Source organism: Podarcis liolepis (assembly GCF_965112155.1).
Source record: "Podarcis liolepis genome assembly, chromosome: Z".
Classification (NCBI taxonomy): domain Eukaryota; kingdom Metazoa; phylum Chordata; class Lepidosauria; order Squamata; family Lacertidae; genus Podarcis; species Podarcis liolepis.
This window is the reverse complement of record NC_139570.1, coordinates 48,709,056-48,735,425: the sequence shown is the minus strand read 5'-3', so window position 1 is coordinate 48,735,425 and position 26,370 is coordinate 48,709,056. Positions and strand designations below refer to the sequence as shown.

The 26,370-nt window shown below is 47.0% G+C and overlaps 1 protein-coding gene across 1 annotated transcript in view; it reads right to left on the bottom strand.

The window, feature by feature from the left end:
* The window catches only part of LOC310698624 (dual specificity testis-specific protein kinase 1-like), a 29,469-nt gene extending 6,865 nt beyond the window's left edge, over nt 1-22,604 (bottom strand). The window contains exons 1-6 of the mRNA XM_083486056.1: nt 22,477-22,604; nt 20,480-20,679; nt 10,278-10,399; nt 7,178-7,226; nt 6,474-6,623; nt 1,296-1,469 (exon numbers count right to left, since the gene is read on the bottom strand). Of these exons, the coding sequence (XP_083342182.1) occupies nt 1,296-1,469; nt 6,474-6,623; nt 7,178-7,226; nt 10,278-10,399; nt 20,480-20,665 (681 nt within the window). The 5' untranslated portion in view covers nt 20,666-20,679; nt 22,477-22,604. The remainder of the gene's footprint in view (nt 1-1,295; nt 1,470-6,473; nt 6,624-7,177; nt 7,227-10,277; nt 10,400-20,479; nt 20,680-22,476) is intronic.
* Nucleotides 22,605-26,370: the final 3,766 nt, after the last annotated feature.

The following is a 26,370-nucleotide window of genomic DNA, read 5'->3' as shown; positions in this document are numbered from 1 at the left end:
AGCTTAGAAATACCTGAAAGCAGGCAGACTTCTCCACCCACCACAGCTAAGGATGATGCCGTCTAGGTTTCTGCATAAAAGCAAACAACATAGACTGTTGTCTGAGTCAGAGATTGATGGATCATCTGCATTGTTGTTTAATGTGGAGAGGAAGCTTTCTGCACCTCCATCACTTCTCCACTACCCATATGACTCTCTCCTCTTAAATCACTGCCTACACTTTCCTTTTCTCCAATCTGGATTGTTTCGTGCCCTCGCCTTTTTCAAGTATCGCTGGTATGAGAAAATCCAGATCGATAGAGGAGAATGTGTGGGAAGTGAGTGATTTAAGAGAAGAATGCTGGCGAGACAACATAGAATGAACGGAAGTACAAGAAATTTACTACCCACATTAAACAACGGTGCAGGTGAGCTTGTACAAGGGGTTTCCGTAAAATGCTTTTTGGTTTTAGTCGTACCTTGGATCCCAAATGCCTTGCGAGATGAACCTTTCGGCTCCTGAATGCCACAAACCTGGAAGTGAGTGTTCTGGTTTGTGAACTTTCTTTGGAACCCAAACATCGAACACAGGTTCCGATTGGCTGCAGGAGCTTCCTGCAGCCAATCAGAAGCTGTGCTTTGATTTCTGAACATTTTGGAAGTCGAATGGACTTCCGGAACAGATTCCATTCAGCTTCCGAGGTACAACTGTATAGTGATCAAGCGTTATATAAATGTTGCAAAATAAAATAAATGGACAGGCATGGTACTCAGGGGGTGAGGGGTGGATTCTGTTCAGTTCACATTTTTATGCAAACCTACCCAATTAATACTTCATGAAACTAGATATTAACCTAAATACAGCTATCCTTGAAATTCACATGTCTCCAAATTTTGCCATGCAGTTCTCCAATCCAAGAAAAATGTGTGTGTGTGTGTGTGTGTGTGTGTGCGCGCGCGCGCTCTCTCTCTCTCTCACTCACACACATACACACAAATACTTGGGGAAAGTGTGTATGAAAATGCTTATTCATTAAAATGGCATTAAAGGCAAATAATATTAGGGGAGATTGCATATAAATTGGGAAAATGTGCTAAGTTGTCAACTAATTATTTTGAGGACTTAATAAAAATACAAATAGATCTAAGCTGAACATAAGATTGGGGGAAACAGAGAAACTGAAATTCATAGGCTCATCCATCACTACTAACAAGGCACACTACGCTAGTGAACCAAGGTACCCTGGCGATAAGGGCCAGGTTGGGTCCCACAAAGAACAGCCCTCAAACTAACGGAGGGGTGGGAAATATGGTACCTTCCGGTCATAAGGTTCCCCTCGCAACATCTCAGGGGCCATCCAGAAAGCCGAGCCCACCAAAGAAAGCTTTCTTTCAGGGTCCTTCGCAGAAAGCTCCGCCACTTCCTTGGCTAGGCCGAAATCCGTCACCAGGGCCTCACGCCCACGTTGCGTCACCCGGATGAGGCAGTTCTGAAACCCATTTCAAGGCACACTTTACAAGGTTGCACATTCTCTCTTCCTGTCCTGCTCTAAGTGGCAACTTTGAACACATACGAGAATCATCGAGTTGTAGAGCTGGAAGGGATCTGACGGTCATCTAGCCCACCCCCCTGCAATGCAGGAATCTCAACATGCGTTCCCTCATCCTCAAGCCCTTCACGGCCTAGGACCCTCGTATCTACGGGACTGCTTCTCCTGGTATGCCCCACGGAGAGCCTCAAGGTCCATAAATAGCAACACCCTAGTGGTCCCGGGCCCTAAGGAAGTCAGATTAGCCTCAACCAGAGCCAGGGCCTTTTCAACACTGTCTCCGGCCTGGTGGAACTCCCTGCCTCATGAGACCAGGGCCCGGCAGGATCTGATTTCTTTCCGCAGGGACTGTAAGACAGAGTTTTTCCGCCTAGCCTTTGGCTTGGAGCCAATTTGATTCCCTCCCCCCTTTTTTTTCTTTTTCCTTTCTCCTCCTGTGATGAGGCTGCATTTTAATATTTTAATGTTTCAATATTTTTATGTTGTATTTTAATCTTGTTTTTAAGCTGTATTCATTCAACTTGTTTTTATTATTGCTTGTTAGCCGCCCTGAGCCAGGCCTTGGCTGGGGAGGGCGGGGTATAAATAAAAATTATTATTATTATTATTATTATTATTATTATTATTATTATTATTATTTGAAATCATACCAGATCCTGCTTAGCTTCGCAAGTGTGCCAGCAGTTTTATTGCTGCACCACTAAGAGGTGTGTGTGAATTCTTATAAGGTAAAGGTAAAGGGACCCCTGACTGACTGTTAGGTCCAGCTGCAGACAACTCTGGGGTTGCGGCGTTCATCTCGTTTTACTGGCCGAGGGAGCCTTCAATCAGAAAGTCGGTGAATTCTTGTACACTCATACCTCATGTTACATTTGCTTCATGATACATTTTTTCAGGTTGCGTCCCACGGTGACCCGGAAGTACCGGAAAGGGTTACTTCCGGGTTTCACCGCTCGTGCATACGCAGAAGCGCAAAATGATGTCACGTGCATACGCAGAAGCGGCGGATTGCAACCCGTGCGTGCGCAGACGAGCCGCTGCAGGTTGCGCTCTGCTCATGTTGCAAACGGGCATCCGGAACGGATCCTGTTCGCAACCAGAGGTACCACTGTACTAGCCCCAAAAGATGCTACAGATCTGAAGACAGCATAAGAACAAAAAAAGAGCCCTGCTAGATTTGGCCAAAGTGGGCCCCTCTAGTCCAGCACCCTCTTCTTGCAGTGGCCAATCAGATGCCTGTGGGAAGGCAGCAAGCAGGATCTGAGCGCAAGAGTACCCTCCCACACCATGGTTCCCATCGCCAGATTAGCTTACTGCAGTGGTTTTCAACCATTGTGCTGCAGCACCCTCTGCAACCCTGGCTATTTTCTTCCTTCCCTCCCTCCTCTGATGTCCTCTCGTGCATCTGCCTCTCAAAGGTTTGCACAGATGTTTGTTGTAGCAGCCCTGGCTGCAAATTCCATGAGCGAGTGGTGCCTCTGGGGCTGGCCACACAGGGTGCTGGTTGCCAGGAGCTGAGACTGTCTCAGAGTAAGCAAGCAAGCAGGTGGTTGAGGGAGCCCACCTAGTCAGCCCATCAGCCCTTGCTGTTGGGAATGGACAGATAAGTCCCAGGCCCCTAGCGGGCAGTATGAGGCTGGGGGGCAGCTCAGAGACCAGGGACAGCAGCAGCTGATGCCCGGAGGACTCTGAAGGAGAGGAGAGGAGGCTGAGGGAACACTCCACAAGGGAGGGTGTTCGAAAAAGGGTGAGAGGCTGCCAGCTCTGCAGGCAAGGGGGGACGTAACTGGGGTCCTGAGCCCCACAAAGAATGGAGTTGGTCAAGGGAGCTGTGGACTAAAAAAAGTTGAAAAACACTGGCTTACTGGATCAGGCCTGTTGCCCTTAGAGTAGACAACTAGTTCCTCGGTCTCCGCTTATGCCTAAACAGACACAGACCCATTTTATTCCCCACCACAGCTGGGTGCTATCGCTAGGAGTGAGGCAGAAATTCAGTGCAATCTTCATTTTACTATAAACCTTCCAGACCTACATCTCCCCAAACAACATATGAACAGAAATGCAACTGTGCTTCGAAATTTGCCCTTCTCCAAATATTTGGCTATTCTCCAACTAAAAAAACGAGTAAAAAAAATTATGATTTTGGGGAAAGTGTCACCGGTGTTTGCTCCTTCAGGGTGGTTCCCCTTGGGCAACTGTGGATATGAGCTAACTTGGCTTCTAAGCAGGAGGTGGAATGCAAGGGAGCTGTAGCTGTGGTGAGATAATGAACCCAGCTCACAAACACATACAACGGGATTGATGGAGCATCTAGCGACTTCGCTATTTTATAATTTTATTGAAGTGTTGTATTTATTCATTGTACTTCTATACGTACTGTATATTTCTTTCTCTATTAATCTGTTCACTGCTTTGGAAGCCTTTGGGCCAAAAAGAAGGATAGAAACAAACTTATGGTAACAAATGCATATACTGGTGTAAACGACATATGAATTATATTTGGGGAAATTGCTTGCAAAAGTGTGTGCGTGCGGCCAAAGTGAGGACCTTCTCGTGAGAATTTTTTAAACACACAAATTAAGACCATGGAGAAAATTAGAAAGAGAAAGAGGTGGATTTTTTCATCCCTCGTTGACACCGCTTTTGTAGGAGGAGCCTTCCTAGATCAACACACGTACACACATTGCTTCCCACAATTATCAGCAGGATACCTCTAAGAAATCCACACGTAGGACATGAAGCTCTCCAAAGAACTGCATCCTGTTGTCCCCCCCCCGCCCCCCAATTGCAGCTGTTAGAGGTAGACTTGACTTCAACATGGAAGTTCCATTAATTTAATAGTCACTGATAGACCTTCTTATTCAATAATTTGCCTGACCGCCTTTTAATCATAGCTATTGCTGCATCACTGTGCAAACAAGTACACTCTTCCCTCTTCCAGGAATCTCCTGCCCACTTGTTTCCCTTGGGGTGACCCCAAACTCCAATCTCACACGAACCTCTACCCGCACCACCAACCGCTCTGCAAATTTGGAGGCTTCTGGAAAAGGCCCAAGAAATGCAGAGGCCAAAATCCCATTAAGCGATGATGCCATTAACCAGCAGATAATCTACCTCTCCTCTAAGTAGGTTGGCAATGACCTCACTGTTCAAGCTTGGAGAGCTTTGCCTCCCAGAGGCAGGCAGCAAAAAAGATGCGTCTCTCCCCTACTCAGTCAGTTTTCTCTAGGTTCACGTGGAAGATTTCCTGCAAGGGCTCTTTGTTAATGTGTGTTGAATTTGTAAGCCACTCTGAGGTTACTTTGTTCTTTTTAACAATCAAGCTGCGTATAAATTTTATGAAATGAATACAAAAATTAAAATAATTTGCAAAATCTCTGAAGAGCATAAAGAACTGCCTTTACTTAGAGACCAAAGGCTCGTCTAATCAGGAAGGGCCAGAAGTTCAGTAGCCAGTCATCTGCTTTGCATGCAGAAGGTCTCAGATTCAATGCCTACATTCTCCAGGCAGGGCTGGGAAAGATTCCCTCTCTGAAATCCTGCTGCCAGTTGGTATAGACCATGGGTAGGTGCTGTGGGTTAAACCACAGAGCCTAGGACTTGCCAATCAGGAGGTCGACAGTTCGAATCCCCGCAACAGGGTGAGCTCCCGTTTCTCGGTCCCTGCTCCTGCCAACCTAGCAGTTCAAAAGCACGTCAAAGTGCAAGTAGATCAATAGGTACCACTCCAGTGGGAAGGTAAACAGCGTTTCTGTGCGCTGCTCTGGTTCGCCAGAAGCGACTTAGTCATGCTGGCCACATGACCCGGAAGCTGTATGCTGGCTCCCTCGGCCAATAAAGCGAGATGAGCGCCACAACCCCAGAGTCGACCACGACTGGACCTAATGGTCAGGGGTCCCTTTACCTTTAGACAAACTAAGGCCCGGGGGCTGGATCTGGCCCAATCACCTTCTAAATCCGGCCTGCGGACGGTCCAGGAATCAGCTTTTTTTTACATGAGTAGAATGTGTCCTTTTATTTAGAATGCATCTCTGGGTTGTTTGTGGGGCCTGCCTGGTGTTTTCACATGATTAGAATGTGTGCTTTTATTTAAAATGCATCTCGGTTATTTGTGGGACATAGGAATTCATTCATTTTTTTCTTCAAAATATAGTCCGGCCCCCCACAACGTCTGAGGGACAGTGGACCGGCCCCCTGCTGAAAAAGGTTGCTGACCCCTGGTATAGACAGTACTCCTAATGCAAGAACTTGTGGACACCCAACGAAGCTGAACGTTGGAAGGTTCAGGACAGATAAAACAAAGTCCTTCTTCACGCAGCGCAGTGTTGAACTATGGAACACCCTCCCTCCCACAGAGACGGCTTTAAAAGAGGACTGGGCAAATAAATGGAGGTTGAGGCTATTAGGGGCTCCTGGCCACGGTGGCTATGCTCTAGCTCCATGGTCGGGGTAGCAATGCTTCCCAGTTTCTGGGAAACACAGAAAAGGCAGAATGTTCTGGTCCTCAAGTCCTGCTTGCTGGTTTTCCACAGGTTGGCCACTGTGAGAACAGGGTGCCGGACTAGACGGGTCATGGGCCTGATCCAGCAGAGCTTTTCTTCCATCCTTGGTACTGAGCTAGATGGGTGAATGTCCTGATTTGGACTAAGCTCCCAGTTTAGCATCCTGTTTTCCGCAGTGGCCAACCAAACGCCCTAGCAAGGCCACAAGCAGGACGTAAAGACCACAACCCTCCCTTGCTATCGCTGCCCAGCAACCAGTGGAGCTTAGTCCGTTAGGGTGCAAGAGGCACTGCCAACCCCCACCTGCCTGCTCTGGTTCTGGTTCTGACAACCTGCTTGTCTTCTGCCCTGACAGTGCCAGTGGGCACCAACCATCACAGCCAGCAACTGGTCCTTAAGAGGTAGACTGCCCCTGCCCAGGGAGAATCTCCAGTTAGCTTACCTTGGAGTTGAGATCCCGGTGGTAGATGTTCTTGGAGTGCAAATAGACCATCCCCCGGGTGATGTCTGAAGCCAGGTCCACTTTCTCCTTCCAGCTGAGAGAGACGTCTTTGCAGGCCAGCAGCTCTTCCAGGCACCCGCCATTCACATACTACCAGTAGAGGATTGAAGAGGGACACCCATTAGCATTTCCATAAGAAGCTGGAAGGGACACTGGTCCCAGCACCAGCCAAACAGAGCAGGCTGTTCACGGACCAAGGTTAAATTGCCACCAACAGCAACCCGTGCCTGGAGTGTTCCTCTTCAGTTTGCCTGCAAGGGTTCCCATGGCAGACCACTCCACTAGTCCAAAAAGGAAACAAATCCTCGCACACAGAAAGCTAGTAAATCAGAAATGCTCTACTTGCTAGTTTTCTATGTGCAGGGATTTGTTGTTTGCTGGTGCTCTAGTGGAAGCTTCCATCACATCAGTCCTAAAAGAACGAGATGACTCTTGGGTGGGAATGACAGTATTATCTGGAGCCCACCACCGAAAGAATTAAGTGGATCCCTCAGCCAGCACTCACTGGAAAGGGTTCAAGTCTTGAGGGCTGCCTAACATTCAGTACCATCATGGGGAAACAATTTGTTATGTTATGGTTACTGCTTGTATAGTTATAGGCATAATAACAGTAAAGAGGAATCACTTGGGGAATTGTTCCTTACCTCCAGAATGGGATACAGCTTCTCACCCTTCACACAGATCCCAAGATACCTTTATTAGGGAATATAATGTACAAAAATCATAGTCACGGACATGCCTTGGACCTGGTGTTCACCTCTGGTGAAGTGGGTGATCTGACACTTAGTAAAAGCGAAACGAAAGAAGTGCCATGGTCAGATCACTTCCTGGTGCAACTGGACTTCTCCACGACCCTTCCCCTCTGCAGGGAGGTGGGACCGATTCAGATGGTCCGCCCCCACCACTTAATGGATTCAAATGGTTTCCAGAAAGTGGTAGGGGATGTTTTGTCCCATGTTGATGGCCTTTCAGCTGATTCCCTGGTGGCCTACTGGAATGAGGAGTCAACCAGTGCTATCTACTGTTTGGCTCCGAAGTGCCCTCTCCGATTGAATGGAGCCCGGACACCCATGTGGTTTTCCCTGGAGCTGAGGGTGATGAAACAATCACTGAGATGGCTAGAGCGCCAGTGACTCATTCTGAATCAGACAGGACATGGGTTAGAGCTCAAAGTCGAGCCTACCAAGTGGCAATAGCGGCGGCAAAGAGGACCTTCTTCACTGCCTCTATTGCATCTGCAGAAAACAGCAGCAGGACACTCTTTCAGGTGATTTGCAATTTAACGGAACCACCTGTGTTATCTGGGCCTGGTAAGGACTCCAAGATCTCCTGCAACGATTTTGCAAAGTTTTTGCAGATAAAGTCGCTCAGATCCGGAAAGAGGTAGACTCCACCATGGGAGCAGGGCCGGGGTGGGAGAGTGCTAGAGTCCTGTCTGGTTAAGTTGCATGGGATCAATTCTAATCTGTTACCTCCAAGGATGTGGACAGGCTGCTTGGATGAGTGAAACCAACCACCTGTCTCCTTGATCTTTGCCCATCCTGGCTCATAAAAGCGAGCTGGGAAGGGCTAGGCGATGGGCTCTGTAGAGTGGTGAATGCTTTCCTCTGTGAGGGAGCCTTCCCAGACCCACTGAAAGAGGTGGTCATTAAATAGCTTCTTAAATAAACATATTTGGACGCGGCCAATATGGCCAACTATCACCCAGTCTCAAATGTTCCACTCTTGGACAAGGTGATTGAGCAGGTGGTTGCTGAACAACTCCAGGCACGCCTGGAAAAAGTGGACCATTTGGATCCCTTCCAGTCGGGATTCAGGCCTCTTTATGGGACTGAAACTGCCTTGGTCTCACTGGTTGATGATCTCCTGCAGGCTAGGGACAAAGATGAAAGCTGTTTTCTAGTTCTGCTGGGTCGCTCAGCGGCCTTTGATACCACCGACCATGACATCCTTCTGGACCACCTAGAGGGGCTGGAAGCACTTTTATACAGTGATTCCGCTTTTCCCTCCTGGATTGTGTCCAGAAAGTGGTGGTGGGGGATGAGTGTTCAGACCCCTGGGCTCTCACTTGTGGGGTCTCTCAGGGTTCCATCCTCTCCCCCATGCTTTTTAACATCTATATGAAGCCGCTGGGATAGATCATCAGGGGGTTTGGACTGGGTGTTCATCAGTATGTGGATGATACAGAGCTCTACCTCTCTTTCAAATCAGAATCAGTGAAGGCAGTGTAGGTCCTGTGTGAGTGACTGGAGGCAGTTGGAGGATGGATGGGGTGTAACAGATTGAGGTTGAATCCTGACAAGACAGAAGTACTGTTTGGGGGGGACAGGGGGCGAGCAGGTATGGGGGACTCCCTGGTTCTAAATGGGGCAACTGTGCCCCTGAAGGACCAGGTGCACAGCCTGGGAGTCATTTTGGACTCACAGCTACTCATAGAGGTGCAGGTCAATTCTGTGTCCAGGGCAACTGTTTATCAGCTTCATCTGGTACGCAGGCTGAGACCCACCTGCCCGTGGACTGTCTCGCCAGAGTGGTGCATGCTCTGGTTATCTCCTGCTTGGACTGCTGCCATGCACTCTACATGGGGCTACCTTTGAAGGTGACCCGGAAACTACAACTAATCCAGAATGCGGCAGCCAGACTGGTGACTGGGAGTGGCCACCAAGACCATATAACATCTGTTCTAAAGAATCTGCATTGGCTCCCAGTGCATTTCTGAGCACAATTCAAAGTGTTAGTGCTAATCATTAAAGCCCTAAATGGCCTTGGCCCAGTATACCTGAAGGAGTATCTCCACCACCATCGTTCAACTGGACACTGAGGTCCAGCTCTGAGGACTTTCTGGCAGTTCCCTCACTGCGCTTTCATCAGATGTCAAGGAAATACACACATATCTGACTTTTAGAAGACATTTGAAGGCAGCCCTGTTTAGGGAAGTTTTTAATGTTTGAAGTTTTATTCTGTTTTCAGTGTTCTGTTGGAAGCCACCTAGATTAGCTGGGGAAACCTAGCCAGATGGGCAGGGTACAAATAATAAAATTATTATTATTGCATCATGACATTTCCCTTTTTGTTGTCTAGCACGAGGTCATTTAAACCAAGAACAAGAATGATGATACTTCAATTGGGAGAAAGCCACACTCGCAGAGCTCAGGCGATGCTGGATTTTGGCATCAGTGTTGGCCCTTGCAGGAAGATAACTGACCAGGTAGGAGACGTGATTGACATTTTCCAACATTACATCATTGAGTTGGATTTGTGGTGCTCCCAGAAGGGTTATTTTGTACTTGCTGGTGCAGCACTTTGGTTTTTTGAATGTTGAGTGATAGGCCAAGCTTTTTGTAAGCTTCTGCAAAGATATTTAGGATGGTTGGATGTCATCCTCTGAGCGCACGCACACTAAGTTGTCATCTGCATACTGAAGCTCTATGACAGAAGTTACGGTAACCTTACTCTTTGCTTTCAGCCTGAGGCAGCTAGAGGTCGCTCAGGGAAGAACCAACATCCTGGAAGCAGCAAGGGAGAAAAAAGGAAGCCAAAGGGGAACAGGTGGCCGAAGCATCGCTCCCACTCTTTCTAGACCACGGCCATGGGAAACAAGCGCAGAAGGTAGTGTGAGGCATGCTTCTTGGGGCCCTGGATCTGCCGCCCCTCCCAGTTGTCTCCAGCCTGCTGCCTGAGGCGACTGCCTCACCGAGGCGAGTGGGGGAGCCACCCCTGGTCACCTGCCACCCAGAGACCCACCTGACAATGTTGGGATGGGAGAGCTTCTGCAGCAAGCTGATCTCGCGTACGATCCCCTCCTGGTCTGCGTCATTCTTGTAGATCTTCACCACCATTGCTTTGCCTCCAGGGCTTTGGGCAACCTGTGAGTTTTGAGAAGATTCAGAACAGGTAAAAGAAAGTACTTATTCATGCAGATTGCAGGGCATAGTCAAAGTATGGAACTCCTTCCCACTGGAATTAGTGATGGCCACCAACTTGAATGACTTTAAAAAAGGGGGAGACGGGGTCATGAAAGAGAGGGCAGTCAATGGCTCCTACCCAAAGTGGCTGTGCTCCACAGTTGGAGGCAACAACAGTTCTGCATTTAATACTATTCTTCCACATAGATTGGTGCCCAAACTATTAGACCTGGGACTTTTGTGAAGGTGGATATTAGATTTTCTATCAAACCATTCCCAACGGGTCAGGATGGGTTCCCATGTCTCTGTGGATCTCATGAATACGGGGATGCCACAGGGGTGTGTGTTGAGCCCGCTTTTATATAAACTTATATACAGTGGTACCTCGGGTTACATACGCTTCAGGTTACAGACTCTGCTAACCCAGAAATAGTACCTCAGGTTAAGAACTTTGCTTCAGGATGAGAACAGAAATCACACAGCAGTGGTGCAGCGGCAGCAGCAGGAGGCCCCATTAGCTAAAGTGGTGCTTCAGGTTAAGAACAGTTTCAGGTTAAGAACGGACCTCCGGAACGAATTAAGTACTTAACCAGAGGTACCACTGTATAGGACTAGCTGCCTGAGAAACAATTTCTATCCAAATGCGATTTTGGTTTTAAACGCAGTGTAAGGTAGTCTCCATGCACTGCTCTGGTTCGCCAGAAGCGGCTTAGTCATGCTGGCCACATGACCTGGAAGCTGTACACCGGCTCCCTCGCCCAATAAAGCGAGACGAGCGCCGCAACCCCGGAGTCGTCCGCGACCGGACCTAATGGTCAGTTGTCCCTTTACCTTTACCTTTAAGGTAGTCTCTGTGGGAGTATATTGTATTTAATTATGGGGTATCAGAGTTTTTAGGGGGTTAACCAGGCTGGGATAGAAGGCTTGTTGGTTCTGAATGTCTGGTGTAGATTTTCAGTTTCGTTGTTCTGTATGGGACAATGACAATAAATATTATCGTATCGTAGTTGCTGGAAGCCACAGGAGGGGAGAGAGTGTTCTGGTGCTGGAATCCTGCTTGCTGGTCTCCCACTGAGGTATCTGGGTGAGCTACTGTGGGAACAGGATGCTGGACTAGATGAGCCATTGGCCTGATCCAGCAGAATCTCCTCATGTTCCTAGTACTGAGCTTGATGCGGCCTCACTCGGTATAAGACAGCCTCCTACGTCCCTATTTTAGCACCCTGCAGTTGGTATGGGCATGTGCTGATAAAACCAAAGTTGCAGGTTCAGTCCCCATACAGCTGCAGAATCCTGCATTGCAGAGGTTTGGCTAGATGACTCTCAGGTTTGCTTCCAACTGTACGATTCTATGATCCTGTTTCCTACAGTGGCAACCAGGCGCCCCTGATAGCCCCACAAGCAGGATGTAAAGCATGGGTAGGCAACCTAAGGCCCAGGGGCCCAGATGCGGCCCAATCGCCTTCTCAATCCGGCCTGCGGACAGTCCGAGAATCAGCAGTTTTTTACATGAGTAGAATGTGTGCTTTTATTTAAAATGCACCTCTGGGTTATTTGTGGGGCACAGGAATTCATTCATTATTTATTTCTAAATATAGTCTGGCTCCCCACAAGGTCTGAAGGACAGTGGACCGGCCCCCTGCTGAAAAAGTTTGGTGACCCCTGATGTAAAGGGTTGTATTTAAATTCTGTTTTTAAATAATGTTGTGCAATCGTTATTCTGTTTTGCAAGCTGCTTAGAAGCCACCTAGGCATTAAGCAGTATGTAAATTAAATTGCCACTTATTTTTATCTAACTTGGCAGGAGTAATAGTAATAGTAATAGTAATAGTAATAGTAATAATACCTCCAAGTCAGACTGCTGACCCATCTACCTTAGTATTATACCCCAGGAAGGGCGGTGCATAAATAAATTTATTATTATTATTATTTGTCTTTGTCTTTCCCTATCTCTGGGCAGCCCTGCAGAGCAAACAAAATTTAAAACCACCATACTAGGATCTCCTTGGTATAATGTCACATCACCTTGATGGCTCCTTTAAAACCCTGGCACTTGGAGGTGAACCTAAATTAAGCTGGTACATGCTGGATCATTCTGATCAAGCTATCAGAGGCCCTTTGTTGACACTTTCCCCTCCCTATCGTAGTAGTGATTTGCTCAGTAAGATGGAAACAGCTTAAACAAAGTTTGGGAGAGCACACAGGTTTAAGGTACCAAAGCACACGCAGAGGACATGACGCAGAAGCTAAGGATAACAAAATCATAGAATTATAGAGCTCGAAGGGAACCCCCCCCCCCTGGGAAATCTAGTCCAACCCTGACAATGCAGGGATCACAACTAAAGAATACCTGACAGATGGCCATCCATACTCCACGTAAAAACCTACCAAGGCATAAGAGTCTCCCACCTTCCAAGGCAGGCCATTCCACAATCAAACAGCTCTTATCATCAAAAAGTTCTTCCAAATGTTTAGTTGGAATCTTTCTTGCAATTTGAATCCATTGCTTTGGATTCTCCCCTCTGGCACAACAGAAAACAAGCATGCTAAATCTTCCATGGGTGTCTGAAGATGGCTATTCTGTCAGTTCTCAGTCTCCTCTTCTCCAGGCTAAACACCCCCAGTTCCTTCAACTGTCCCTATTTATTTATTTATTATTATTATTATTATTATTATTATTATTATTATTATTATTATTATTATTATTTATACCCCGCCCATCTGGCTGGGTTTCCCCAGCCACTCTGGGCGGCTTCCAACAAAGTATTAAAATACAGTAGTCTGTTAAACATTAAAAGCTTCCCTAAAGAGGGCTGCCTTCAAATGTCTTCTAAAAGTCTGGTAGTTGTTCTTCTCTTTGACATCTGGTGGGAGGTCGTTCCACAGGACGGGTGCCACTACCGAGAAGGCCCTCTGCCTGGTTCCCTGTAGCTTTGCTTCTCGCAGTGAGGGAACCGCCAGAAGGCCCTCGGCACTGGATCTCAGTGTCCGGGCAGAAAGATGGGGGGTGGAGATGCTCCTTCAGGTATACTGGACCAAGTCCGTTTAGGGCTTTAAAGGTCAGCACTAACACTTTGCACCAACCTCATAAGGCTTGGTTTCCAGACCCTCAATCATCTTGGTCACCCTCCTCTCCACACTTTCCAGCTCGTCAAAATCCTTCTTAAACTGGACGCAGGACTCCAGGTGAGGTTTGACCAAGGTAGAAGGGAGTAGTGCTATCACATCCCTTTATCTGGACACTTTAAACAGATTAAAGGCTACAAATGACACCTGCCAAAGAGGCTGCCACATCACTGCACTTCTCCCACAGCGAATTTATAAACAGCCACTCCTCGCACGTGGCACCCATGGGATGTGAATTTTCCAGCTGGGGCAGTGAGGAGGTGCTCTGGTTAATTGGAAGAGGCCTTCATACACAAGGCCTGCTGAAATCCAGCAAAAACACTTCCAGGGGGGGGGCTTCTATACATATATTTTCTTTATAGTATTATAAGGAATTTTATTAAGATGCACAATCCAGCATAAAACAAAACCATACCAGCAGAAAACTGGTAAGAAATATTGAAGCAGAGGCAAAAACAGGGGATGGGGACTTCAGCGATACATTCCAGACTTTTTCTATAATAGAAATTAGAACCAAGACTAGAAAAACAAAAACACCACTGACATGGATACGCCTTATTTTCTAGAAAGACAGACTTCATTTCCAGTGAACCTTAGTTTGTGAGGCTCTGCACATATTCATTTTTTCCTGTATTATCCACAGCCATTCATAGGCTGGGGTGAATGGTTCTGTTTTACATTATATAACATTTTAAAAACCTAACTAAAGAAAGAAAATTGTCCTTGCATTTTTTTTACCTCTAGAGGATCTCATGTTTACATATTGATTTTTCTAGTGGGCCTGATTCTTTTATCTTCAGCAGGTAATATCTGCTGCAGCTAAATTTTCATTTGTTTTTTAGTGCCAGAGCTGCAATTTCAGAAAGTGGGAGTGTTGGATTAAATCAACTAAAGCTTTATTTATTGGCCGAGAGTAATTCTATACTCAGTGCAGCTGTGTGCTAAGGGTACAGTAATGTGAATTCTGAGGCATTACTGGGCTAGGGAAAGAAAACAAAAACAAAAAAAATGTTAATAGCATATCTTTCTTTCCAATAATTAGTGCCAGACTTTGTGAGGTCCTCTTACTGAAACTGACATATGCAAATTTCAGATTCATCCAAAGCCACACTTTAAAAGGGTTCCTTGTTGATTTGCGAAGGCCTTTTAATTAACTAATAGCCCTGCTTAGCATTTCTATCGCAGGTCTAACCTTTATCGCATCCCGCATCCCTCTTTGTGCACTACCTTGGCTGTTCCACATTCCCTGCTTCAAAACAAGATTGATGGGGGCAGCTCAGCTGTTCAGCTCCATAAAACAGTCACTATGCCGCCTCTAATGGACGCAAAATTGTGGAGTGACCTTTGCAAACAGGCAATGCAGGAAATCTTCACTCGGCTCCATACGCCTCTTCCTAATAAAATATGTTTTGCTGAGGACAGTGCTGCCATTTGCTAATGTCCACCATGCCTTGCCTCCTCTTAATCACTTTCAAGGCATGTCTAATCTAGACCACCAGTTCAGGGTATTTGGCACCCACAATAGGAAGCCTTCCGGATTCTCTCACCCACCATCTGCTTCTCTCTGTGATCAGTGGAATATCAGTGCTCCCACACTGGGCTACCCTGAGTCGGAAGTCATCAGGAATTCAATCAATTTGGCATTAAGATTCAGGAAAGAAAAGGCTACAGTGGAAGCTGTTGCCTCACTCCACAGGTAACCCCACCAACTGGCCTGCCCCGTCCCCAGAGCACGGATACTGCCTGCTTTGGGAGCAACTGCTTTAGATGCCCTCCAGCTTTTGGACCCATTAGAAGCTTTTACACTTACCTGGGAGAAGGGCCTAGAGCTGAAAATAGATGACTTGTGAGTGGAATGCAATATGGGTATCCAAGCCCTATAAATCAATCTCAGCTTAGAGAAGGGAATGTTTTCCCTTTACAATTTTGCACTGCTAGCCCCAGAATAGTGAGAAATGGTTTAACTAGCCACCCTATTTGTTTAACAAAAGGGTGAAAGAGTTGTAATAGTTATCTGAACCTAAGCATCCCTAGGTATCTGAAGAAGTGTGCATGCACACGAAAGCTCATACCAATAACAAACTTAGTTGGTTTCTAAGGTGCTACTGGAAGGAATTTTTTTATTTTGTTTCAACTACAGCAGACCAACATGGCTACCTTCCTGTAACTAGACGTCCCTGTCTGCTATCTGCCTTCAAATCACCTCACCATTATACAAATACTGAGGAGTTGAATACCCTGCGCTTAGCCACTTAATTTGCATGTGTTAATCATTTAGGTCAGATATGGGTGAACTCAGGAACAGGGAGGTGCTATGGTCTAAAACCACTGAGCCTCTTGGGCTTGCCAATCATAAGGTCAGAGGTTCAAATCCCCGCAACAGAGTGAGCTCCCATTGCTTGGTCCCTGCTCCTGCCAACCTAGCAGTTCGAAAGCATGCCAAAAAGTACAAGTAGATAAATAGGTACCGCTCCGGGAGGAAGGCAAATGGCATTTCCGTGTGCTGCTCTGGTTTCGCCAGAAGCGGCTTAGTAATGCTGGCCACATGACCCAGAAGCTGTACGCCGGCTCCCTAGGCCAATAAAGCAAATGAGTGCCGCAATCCCAGAGTCGTTCACGACTGGACTTTAACTGTCAGGGGTCTTTTACCTTTACGTTTTTACGGGTGAACTCAGGATGCCCAAATGCCTTTCAGCAGGCAGTCGGAATCTGGCTTGTTCCAGGGTCTCCAAAGCTCATCATGGGGGGGGGGTGTCATGCCACATTAGAGCTATGTCAATCTTATACTTATGCCATGATCTAAAGATATAAACCATATCATAAGCTCAGATTCACACACACCTCCTCACAACTTGTGGGGAAATATATATATATAATATTTACCCATCCACAAATATAATCAATCTATCAAATAGAATTCATACGATATCTCCTTGGAATTCTGTGTATTAGGGAGCAGCAGTTTGCATCTTCAAGATCTTCAGGTTTTCCCCTGGAACATCTGGGTGTAAAAGACCAGCCAGCCTTAAAATAGAGAGCTGCAGGCTCCAGGCAATTGCAAGGAATTGGCAAACATCTTAAAGAGACTTAGTTTGCTTTGTAACTGAGTAAACAACTATCAAAAACCTCTCATTTGCTTTGGCTATTAACCAGCCCGGCAGCACTGTGGCTCAGCAGTTGTTTTTAGTGAAGAATAAAAGGGATTTACACACTCACAGCTCTCAGAGGAAGAGGCAGCCAGCTCAAAACAAGGCTGATGCTTTAACCAGGCTGGCGGAATAGCGGGGTCAGTGGCATATTGCACCAAGTATTTGGCATTTAAAGACCTGCTATAACCACCTGGCAAGTGTCTACGTACTGTGCTCGGATGAGGGCTTTATGAGCAGAAACTGGGGGAGGTGGTGCAACAACATAAACAGAAGTGACATTAATGTCCGACCTCCACCACACATGCTCTGCCGTGGATAGTTGAAGCCTTGGTACTCAATGATACCATTATTTGGCCGTGTCCTTGGTCAATGACATCTTACTATAAATTCAATAAAACATTCGGAAACACAACACAACCACCACACCTCCACCACAAACTCACTGGGAGGCTGGAGGGAAATTCCTGTCCTTTTTACCTTAGACCAGCTTCAGGCTGATCTACCAGGGCAGGGCTATTGTGAAGGTACAGTGGTGCCCCGCAAGACGAACGCCTCGCAAGACGGAAAACCCGCTAGACGAAAGGGTTTTCCGTTTTGGAGGCGCTTCGCAAAACGAATTTCCCTATGGGCTTCCTTCGCAAGACAAAAGCCCATAGGGAAATCTCCGGGACAGCGGGGAAGCGCAGGGCGTCTTCCCCACTGTCCTCGGACCTCCTCCGAAGGCTGGCGGTGGGGCGGAGAGACCTCCTCCTGCCGCCAGCCTTCGGAAGGCTGCTCCGAAGCCTGGCGGTGGGGCGGAGAGACCTCCTCCCACCGCCAGGCTTCGGAAGGCTCCTCCGAAGGCTGGCGGTGGAGCGGAGAGACCTTCTCCCCGCGTCAGCCTTCGGATGGCTGTCCTGAAGACTTGCGGTGGGAGGAGGGTTTTCCTTCCCACTGCCAACATTCAGAATGCTGTTCTGAATGTTGGCGGTGGGGAGGAAAAACCCTCCTCCCACTGCAAGCCCCGGGAACAGAGGAGAAGCGCTGCGCGCCTTCCCTTCTGTTCCCGTACCTGTCCTGAAGGCTTGCGGTGGGGAGAAAAGCCCTTCTCCGCACCGCCAGCCTGGCAAGCGGTTTCCATAGGAACACATTAATTGATTTTCAATGCATTCCTATGGGAAACCGTGCTTCGCAAGACGAAAAACTCGCAAGAAGAAAAAACTTGCGGAACGAATTAATTTCGTCTTGCGAGGCACCACTGTATTATCTTAGTGAGTATTGGACAAAGATGAGATATTTAGATGAGGAGGAGTCAGGAAATACACCCAAGGAATCCCCATTGGCAAACAATTTGCAAAGAAAAGGCCCAGTGATTACAAATGTGAGTACTTTATGTACAACGACTGAAATAATCGAACATCTGGATTATTCCACTAGCATTAGTGATATAATATAAGTCAGGGGTGGACAACTCCCAAGAGGCCGTGATCTACTCACAGAGGTAAAAACTGGCAGTGATCTACCCCCTTTTTTGGGGTTCAGGTCAAAGTTGATGAGCTTTTTTGGGGGGAGCCAGTGATCTACCACCTGTTGGACGTGCCTGATATAAGTGAGGCACTTTCAACTGGGTCTGTTTGACTGGTTCTGTTTGTGGTATTTTTTATGTGTTGAGCGGTTTAGAAACTCCTACAAATAAATAAATAGCTGAGTGCTTCCCCCTCACCGCCACCCATGAAGGAGAGACTCCACACAAGAGGACGAGGGAGGCTGAGAATGAGGGCTGCAACCTTTACTTCAGGGGTGGGGAACAAGACTCTTGCTAAGTAACCATCAGACACTGAGAAGCTGGTGCCGCTGGATCAAGTTAATCAATTTTGTTAGCTAAACTTAAGTTTTAATTGGATTTTGAATACACGAGCACGTTACTGTTTCAAATTTTACTGTGCTGTTCTGACCAATGCTTTTTATCGGGTGAGTTTATGGAACCAAGGGGGCAGCAGCCCAAAAGAGTTCAGGAACCAATGGACTAAACCCCAGGGAACAGCTCTCCTGGATGCCATACAAACCCAAACATCAAATGCTATTTCATCACTGGGCATTATAAAACTAGAACGACGAGGCCCTCAGCATGAGAAAACACAATTTCACCTATGTCCAACGAGAGACCCCCCCCCTCTCTATTCTAAACAAAGGCTTCATAGTGGATCTCTGGGAATCCTTCTTGTTATCTAAAACGGTTTCATTCTACAGTGAAATGTCTCCAGCTTTGCTGGCTGCTGGGATTCTACAGAGCGCCAAGAAAGGAGAGAGAGAGAGAGAGAGAGAGAGAGAGAGAGAGAGAGAGAGAAAGAAATGCTGCAAGAAAATTGTGTGTGTGTGTGCAGGGAGGGGGAAGGAGATAGTAACTATCACAACAACAATTTGCAAGAGTAGGAGGAACAAGAGAGTCAGGAGGCTGCAGTGAGTAGGTGGGGATGACGGATTGGGAACCAGCTCATGGTTGCCAGTTGCCAGGGGAGGGGGTGCCTGGGATGGAGAGAATGTGCTATGCTTCCAAATCTGCTTGCATCAGGAAGGCTGGCAGGAGACTGGCAATTTTTACAGCTGACCTTCCTTGTCTGAAACACGGCACTGTGCCTTTTCTCAGGAAACCCGGCTGAGCTTCTTTGACCACTGTTAAGTTGTGGGTTTAACGCATACAGGCTTGAGTAAAGGTCTAGCACAGGGGTCAGCAAACTTTCAGCAGGGGGCCGGTCCACTGTCCCTCAGACCTTGTGGGGAGCCAGACTATATTTAGAAAAAAATAATGAATGAATTCCTATGCCACACAAATAACCCAAAGGTGCATTTTAAATAAAAGCACACATTCTACTCATGTAAAAAACTGCTGATTCTCGGACTGTCCGCAGGCCGGATTGAGAAGGCGATTGGGCCGCATCTGGGCCCCTGGGCCTTAGGTTGCCTACCCCAGTCTAGGAACACAAGAAGCTGTGTTATCCGTGTCAGGCCACCAGACTGTCTTGTTCACTGTGTCCTCTCACCGGCAGCAGCTCTGTGGGGCTTCAGGCAGGGGGTCTCTCTCTCAGCCTTACTGGGAGATGCAGGGAATTAAGCCTGGGACCCCACCACATGGACACCCCGGCACACAAAACAGATGCTGCACACCACCACCACAGTACAGCCTTACCTGCCCTCTCCAGGCTGCAACAGGTTTCTGTTTTAGGTAAAGGTAAAGGTAAAGGTACCCCTGACCATTAGGTCCAGTCGTGACCGACTCTGGGGTTGCAGTGCTCATCTCGCTTTATTAGCCGAGGGAGCCGGCATACAGCTTCTGGGTCATGTGGCCAGCATGACTAAGACGCTTCTGGCGAACCAGAGCAGCGCATGGAAATGACATTTACCTTCCCGCCGGAGTGGTACCTATTTATCTACTTGCACTTTGAGGTGCTTTCGAACTTCTAGGTTGGCAGGAGCTGGGACCGAGCAACGGGAGCTCACCCCGTCGTGGGGATTCGAACCGCCGACCTTCTGATCAGCAAGTCCTAGGCTCTGTGGTTTAACCCACAGCGCCACCCGCGTCCCCTGTTTCTGTTTTACAGCAGCACAAAAAAGGCTGCCAGAGTAACACTCTCTCCCTTTGACAGGGCAGCTGTACTGAAGAGGCAGCACAGGCAGGCAGGCAGGTGCAAAGGGTTGCAAGTGTCCTGCACTCCTGAGGGTGAATCTGCACTAAAAGCTTAAGCCAGTGTCAAAGCATTGCAAAGGCTGCATTTCGCTTCAGTCATACCTTGAACACTTTGGAGAAGAAGCCGCTGCCAATCAATTCCGCCTCAAAGTTCTCCCAGAATTCCAGCTTCCTGACAGCCGTGCGCAACCTCTGCCAGCGGTCGTCCTGACAATAAGCGTCCGGCATCTCCCCATAGTATGGCGTCAGGCTGGAGGGCTCAGGAGAGACCAGCCCCATTTCACACATCTCAGAGACAGGTGCTGCAAAGAGGAGGGAGAAGGAAAGAACAGGTTTCATTGCCGGCTCTGCCAAATGGGTGAAGAAGCCCTGCAAAACTGGCTGTTGTTGTGCCTGCTTTGCAAACAGCAGGTCCCTTCCAGGGGACAGAGCTTTTAGTCATCCTCGCCATTTGACTTACAGCTTCCTATGTCCCAAGGTGGGGAATTATGCTGCCCGAGGGCCATATTCCCCCATGAACAAGCTTCTGAGAGGCCATATGCCAGTGACAGGCAGGGTCAGAACCAAAAGCAGGTGGAGCAATGGATGTGCCTTTCACCTTTCCACAACATGCTACAAAAGTCAGGAGCTTCTGCACAAGCTTCAAGCATACTTTGCCCTGCACAGGAAACATCTCTTTTCACCATCCAGGAAAGCAAGAAGCATTACCAGAGTGCAAGGATGCATCCCAGCCAAGCTTAAGCACTGGAAGAGAGAACACAGATCAGGGCTAGTGAATGGCCAGATTCTGCCACTGAGACCTCCCCACCCATGCCCAAAGCCCTTCAAACTTCAGGGAAACTACTTCTCCCTTGGTTCATCTACTCCAGAAAGTGGTGCACGTCTGCCAGGAGAGCCCGGCAGGCTGCAAGACTGTTCCAGAACATTCAAGATGGTTCTAGAACATTCTGGAATGTTCTTGTGGGGCCTTCTGGCTGCCCAGGGCCACAGCCAGCACCCTTCGTCCCTGGAGCGCTACCTGGGAAGATGAGCAGTGGCAATGGGTCAGCTCTGATGAGGCACCCTCTTCCACCATTACTGATCAGAATGACCCAGGGTGGTGGTGTGAAACATTCTTATTACTAATTACCTGCCCACAGATTGGCAGACACTTATGACAGAGTATTTCCAACTGGCAAAGCTGACGGGAAAAGTCAGGGGAGTTTTAAACCAGAAAACATGCGGAGAAAGGAAAATATTTAAGGAATATATAAAATTACATCGCAAAAATGATACCATCTTAGCAGAATTGGAATGATACTTGCAAATAATAGATAAATGATATAAATATTATAGTGGAATGTATGAAAAAGGATATAAAACAAAACTGCACAATAATACCATGACAACAGGAAAAGTATAACGAGAAAGATTGGAAGTTTTTTGCAAAAAATAAATTATAGTATCGTATAAATCTTTGGTCTTTATCATTTTTTTTGTCTTTGTTTCAAAATTTTCTCTCTCCCCCCCCCCTTTCTTTTCTTTCCCCCCTGTATTTAAATCTGAAATACTTACCTTCATTGTATGTTTGTATCATTGTATCTTTGCATTTAAAACCAATAAAGACTTAATTAAAAAACAAAAATACTAATTACCTGCCCTTCATCCTAAGGTCCTGGGACAAGTTGCAATGTTAAAAAACACAATATTGGAAACAGATTTAAGCAGCTTACAACCGCAAGCTGTAAGTTTTAAAAATATGCACCTCAAGCATCTAAGGCCAATGTACAGAGGCACATCTTCAGCATTTGCCAAAAGCTATGTAATGAAGGTGCCAAGCGTGTCTCTGTAGGGAGGGAGTTCCACCACTGGGGCCACCACAGAGAAGGCCTTCTCCTGGGTCACTGCCACTCTGAACCTCTGAGGGTGGAAGAACTACCAATCTTAGCACCCAAAGGGTTCTGCAGGGAAGGAGGCAGGCTTTCAGATATTTGGGGCCCAGGTCATTTAGGATTTTAAACACTAAGTGAAGACCTTTGATTGGGCCCAGAAAAAACAAACTGGCTGCCAGTGCAGCTTTTTAAAAACAGGAGTTATATGAAATCTAAACGGAAGCCCACCCAGCAATATGGCAGCTGCATTATGGCCCAAATTAAGTTTCCAAGTTGTCTTCAAGGGCAGTCCCACGGAGAGTGCATTGTAGCGATAGGGAGTGAGAGTTGGTTCTGGGTAGAAACATCCACTCTGAGGAAAATATCACAAGCTAGAGAAAGGAGTCTCTGAGCTTAGTGTGAAGGACAGTGTGTGGTGTCCTGTGAGAGTAATAGGCCAGGAATTAACTGGGAGGCTGAGGTTGAGACAGGAGAAGTAGAAGCTGTAAAGAGACAGTCTACTGTACTTAGGTGTCATTCCAGTAAGGAGGGGAGAGATTCTTCTAGTAAGAGAAGACTCCCAAACCAGTGAAACCTTGAGTCTATTACTTGGAGTACCTCAGGAGTAGGGTTGTCAAAGGGGTGTGCAACCGACAGAAAGTACCACCTTGTTAAGAACCAAAGTATTAAGTTAAGAACCAAAGTATTAAGTGTGAAACAACCGAGAAAACCTTGAAGTGAAATAACATTGTAAACTGAAGTATCCTAAGTGTTATCTACTTGTGTCATAAATTTCCTTGTTAAATAAAACCATTATTGTTTATTAGAACAAATCCTGCCTGAGACTCCTAATTATTAAGTTTTACCTCACACAAGTCCCCCACAAGATAATCTGAGATAGCCTGTGGGAATTTATGAGATTGGTGTTCTGTGAGTTGGGTGCACACTCTATTTCTAAGTGAGAGGACAGGCCCAATGGCGCCAGGGGGAAAAGGGCCGTTGCGCCATCACACCCCCTACCTTGGCATTTGACATTCTATGGGAAACATCTACTGTATTTCCTCAAGTTCATGGCTTTTCTCAAGATCAGTCTCCTGCTGGCCCAGCCTCCTTCCCTCAAAGAGCCTTTTGTGTAGAAGTGAATTTGCATCATGCCCCTTCCCCAGGCGCTAGAGACAAGCCATTCACACCACTGTGCCCAAGCAGGAACCCCATTCTTATGGCAAGCAGAGAGGCGCTTTTGTCTTCTCTTCAGACACAGACGCCCAGGCTCAGGGGACAGGGAGCGTAGAGAAGGAGGGAAACTTGGCTGGAAACAACCAGCTTGATGGCTGGCCTCTGGGAGGAGAGCTGGATAGCTCCGCAGTCTTTCAAAAGAGTCACTAGCTATGAAATGGGGCCTTTGTATTTTCAACCTAAATAGTTTGGATGGATTGGGGGTGGGGGGTGGGGTCAGTCTCCAAGGCCATATCATGCAACCTAGCAAGAATTTCCTATTGCATCGCCTGCTGGCTGGCTGTTTCTATGTGGTAAACTCTTTAAGAGACCCGGTTCACATTACACATTTGAAGAAGTACAGCACCATTTTAAACAGCCACAGCTTTTCCCCCAAAGAATTCTGGGAGCTATAGTTTGATAGGGGTGTTGAGAGATACTGCACTATCCACGCCCCCCCCACTATGAGCTGCAATTCCAAAAGTTCCCTGAGGAGACGGATTGTTACACCGCTATAGGAACTGTAGCTCTGGGAGGCGAATTGTGGCCTCCGAATGACTCTCAGGGGTATAGGGCTATCTTACCCAGGGGTCAGCAACCTTTTTCGGCAGGGGGCTGGTCCGCTGTCCCTCAGACCTTGTGGGGGCTGGACTATATTTTGAAAAAATAATAACGAATTCCTATGCCCCACAAATAACCCAGAGATGCATTTTAAATAAAAGGACACATTCTACTCATGTAAAAACACACTGATTTCCAGACTGTCCACAGGCCGGATTGAGAAGGCGATTGGGCTAGATCTGGCCCCCTATGCCTTAGATTGCCTATCCATCAAAAGACAGATGCAATCGACATCCAGCAATGCAGTGGCGCAGAGGGATGCATAATATATAATGAATACAGAGGCAGTTTGATTAGCATCAGTCTTTTCCCCCTCTGGGTCCAAATACGCATAAAGAAAAAACTGGCCCTTGGTGTGTTTTTTCTTAGCAGAATTAGCTAAGAGCCTGGAATTTATATTGTTCTGATAGTGGGGGTTTTTTTTTGACCAGGTAAACTAAAGACTTGGATGCAGAATCAACACCAGAAATTCTCCGAATATATTGGCAAAACGATTTGCCCTAATATAATGCATTTTGCATGTTGCACTTAACCCCTGTAATATGCCTTTTGTACACCTGATGAACTTGGTTGGAGAAGCGCATCGCAAAACTCAGAGACATGTGAGTATTTGGTGGTGGTGGTTTTTCAGCTCTCATGTTGTTTCAGAAAGTGGCAATTAGCCAAGTTCACCTATAAATGTGAATCAAATGAAATCCTCTTTCCCCTCACCCAATCCCTTATTCCAACTAAGTAATACATATGGCGGGGGGGGGGGGGAGAGGGAGGGAAATGAGCAGGGATGTGAGAGAGTGAATAGGGAATGAACAAAGGGAAAGGGAAATAACCTTTCTGTGAACTTTCAAGAAGGGGGCGGTCAGCAAACTTTTTCAGCAGGGGGCCAGTCCACTGTCCCTCAGACCTTTTGGGGGGCTGGACTATATTTTGAAGCGGGGGGATGAACGAATTCCTATGCCCCACAAATAACCCAGAGATGCATTTTAAATAAAAGGACACATTCCACTCATGTAAAAACACACTGAGTCCCGGACCATCGGTGGGCCGGATTTAGAAGGCGATTGGGCCAGATCCGGCCCCCGGGCCTTAGGTTGCCTACCCATGTTCAAGTATATCCATGTGCCTCTGAGGGAGAGCTCAGTGGCATAACGGCCCGCTTTGCAGGCAGAAGGTCTCAGGTTCAAATCCTGGCATGTCCAGTGGAAATAACCTCAGGGAGCTGATGGAGGTGGCTTTTCTCTCTCTCTGCCTGGGAGCCTGGAAAGCCACTGCTGGCAGTCAAAGCAGACAACACCCAAACTCTAGCATAAGGCAGCCTCTGCTTCTATAGACCCAGTCCAGATGTTTTCGACTATGACTCCCACCAATCCCTATACCACAGATAGGACTGTGTTGATGCAAATTGTAGTCCAAAGCATCTGGAGGGCACCAGAAGTTGGTAAAGAAAGCAGTATGGAGAAAGATTGATGAGAATGCAACACTTTTTAGCCTCTCAGCCTTACTAAAGAAGAAACAGAAGTTGTGTTGAAACATCTGGGTAAAAAGCATTAACACAGGAAAAATTTGGAAGCATGTTGGCAAAGACGAATTGATCTTGTGGGGCTGAGTTTGAAGCGTGCGGCCAGGGGAAAAGGCATCAATGCTTTCTCTTGCCCCCCCCCCCATGAATGCATTATGGACTCTCCTCCTCCTGAAAGGAGCCAAGGCACACACATTTTCTAAATTCATAGCAGCCACAGAATTTCCATTTTCCTTGTAACAGACTCTGTACAATTATTTATGTAATTATTCTCTCTGCTATTTCTATTTCTATATCTGTCACTTTAGTCATAATGCAGTGGTACCTCGGGTTAAGAGCTTAATTCGTTCCAGAGGTTTGTTCTTAACCTGAAACTGTTCTTAACCTGAGGTACCACTTTAGCTAATGAGGCCACCCGCTGCCACATGATTTCTGTTCTCATCCTGAAGGAAAGTTCTTAACCCGAGGTACTATTTCTGGGTTAGCAGAATCTATAACCTGAAGCGTCTGTAACCCGAGGTACCACTGTAAAAGCAAAATCATACCCAATCAAACAAGGTTCAGTAACGCAATCATCAAAATTAATAGAACACAGTGGTACCTCGGGTTAAGAACTTATTCGTTCTGGAGGTCCGTTCTTAACCTGAGGTACCACTTTAGCTAATGGGGCCTTCCGCCGTCACTGCACGATTTCTGTTCTTATCCTGAAGCAAAGTTCTTAACCCGAGGTACTATTTCTGGGTTAGTAGAGTCTGTAACCTGAAGCGTCTGTAACTGAAGGTACCACTGTA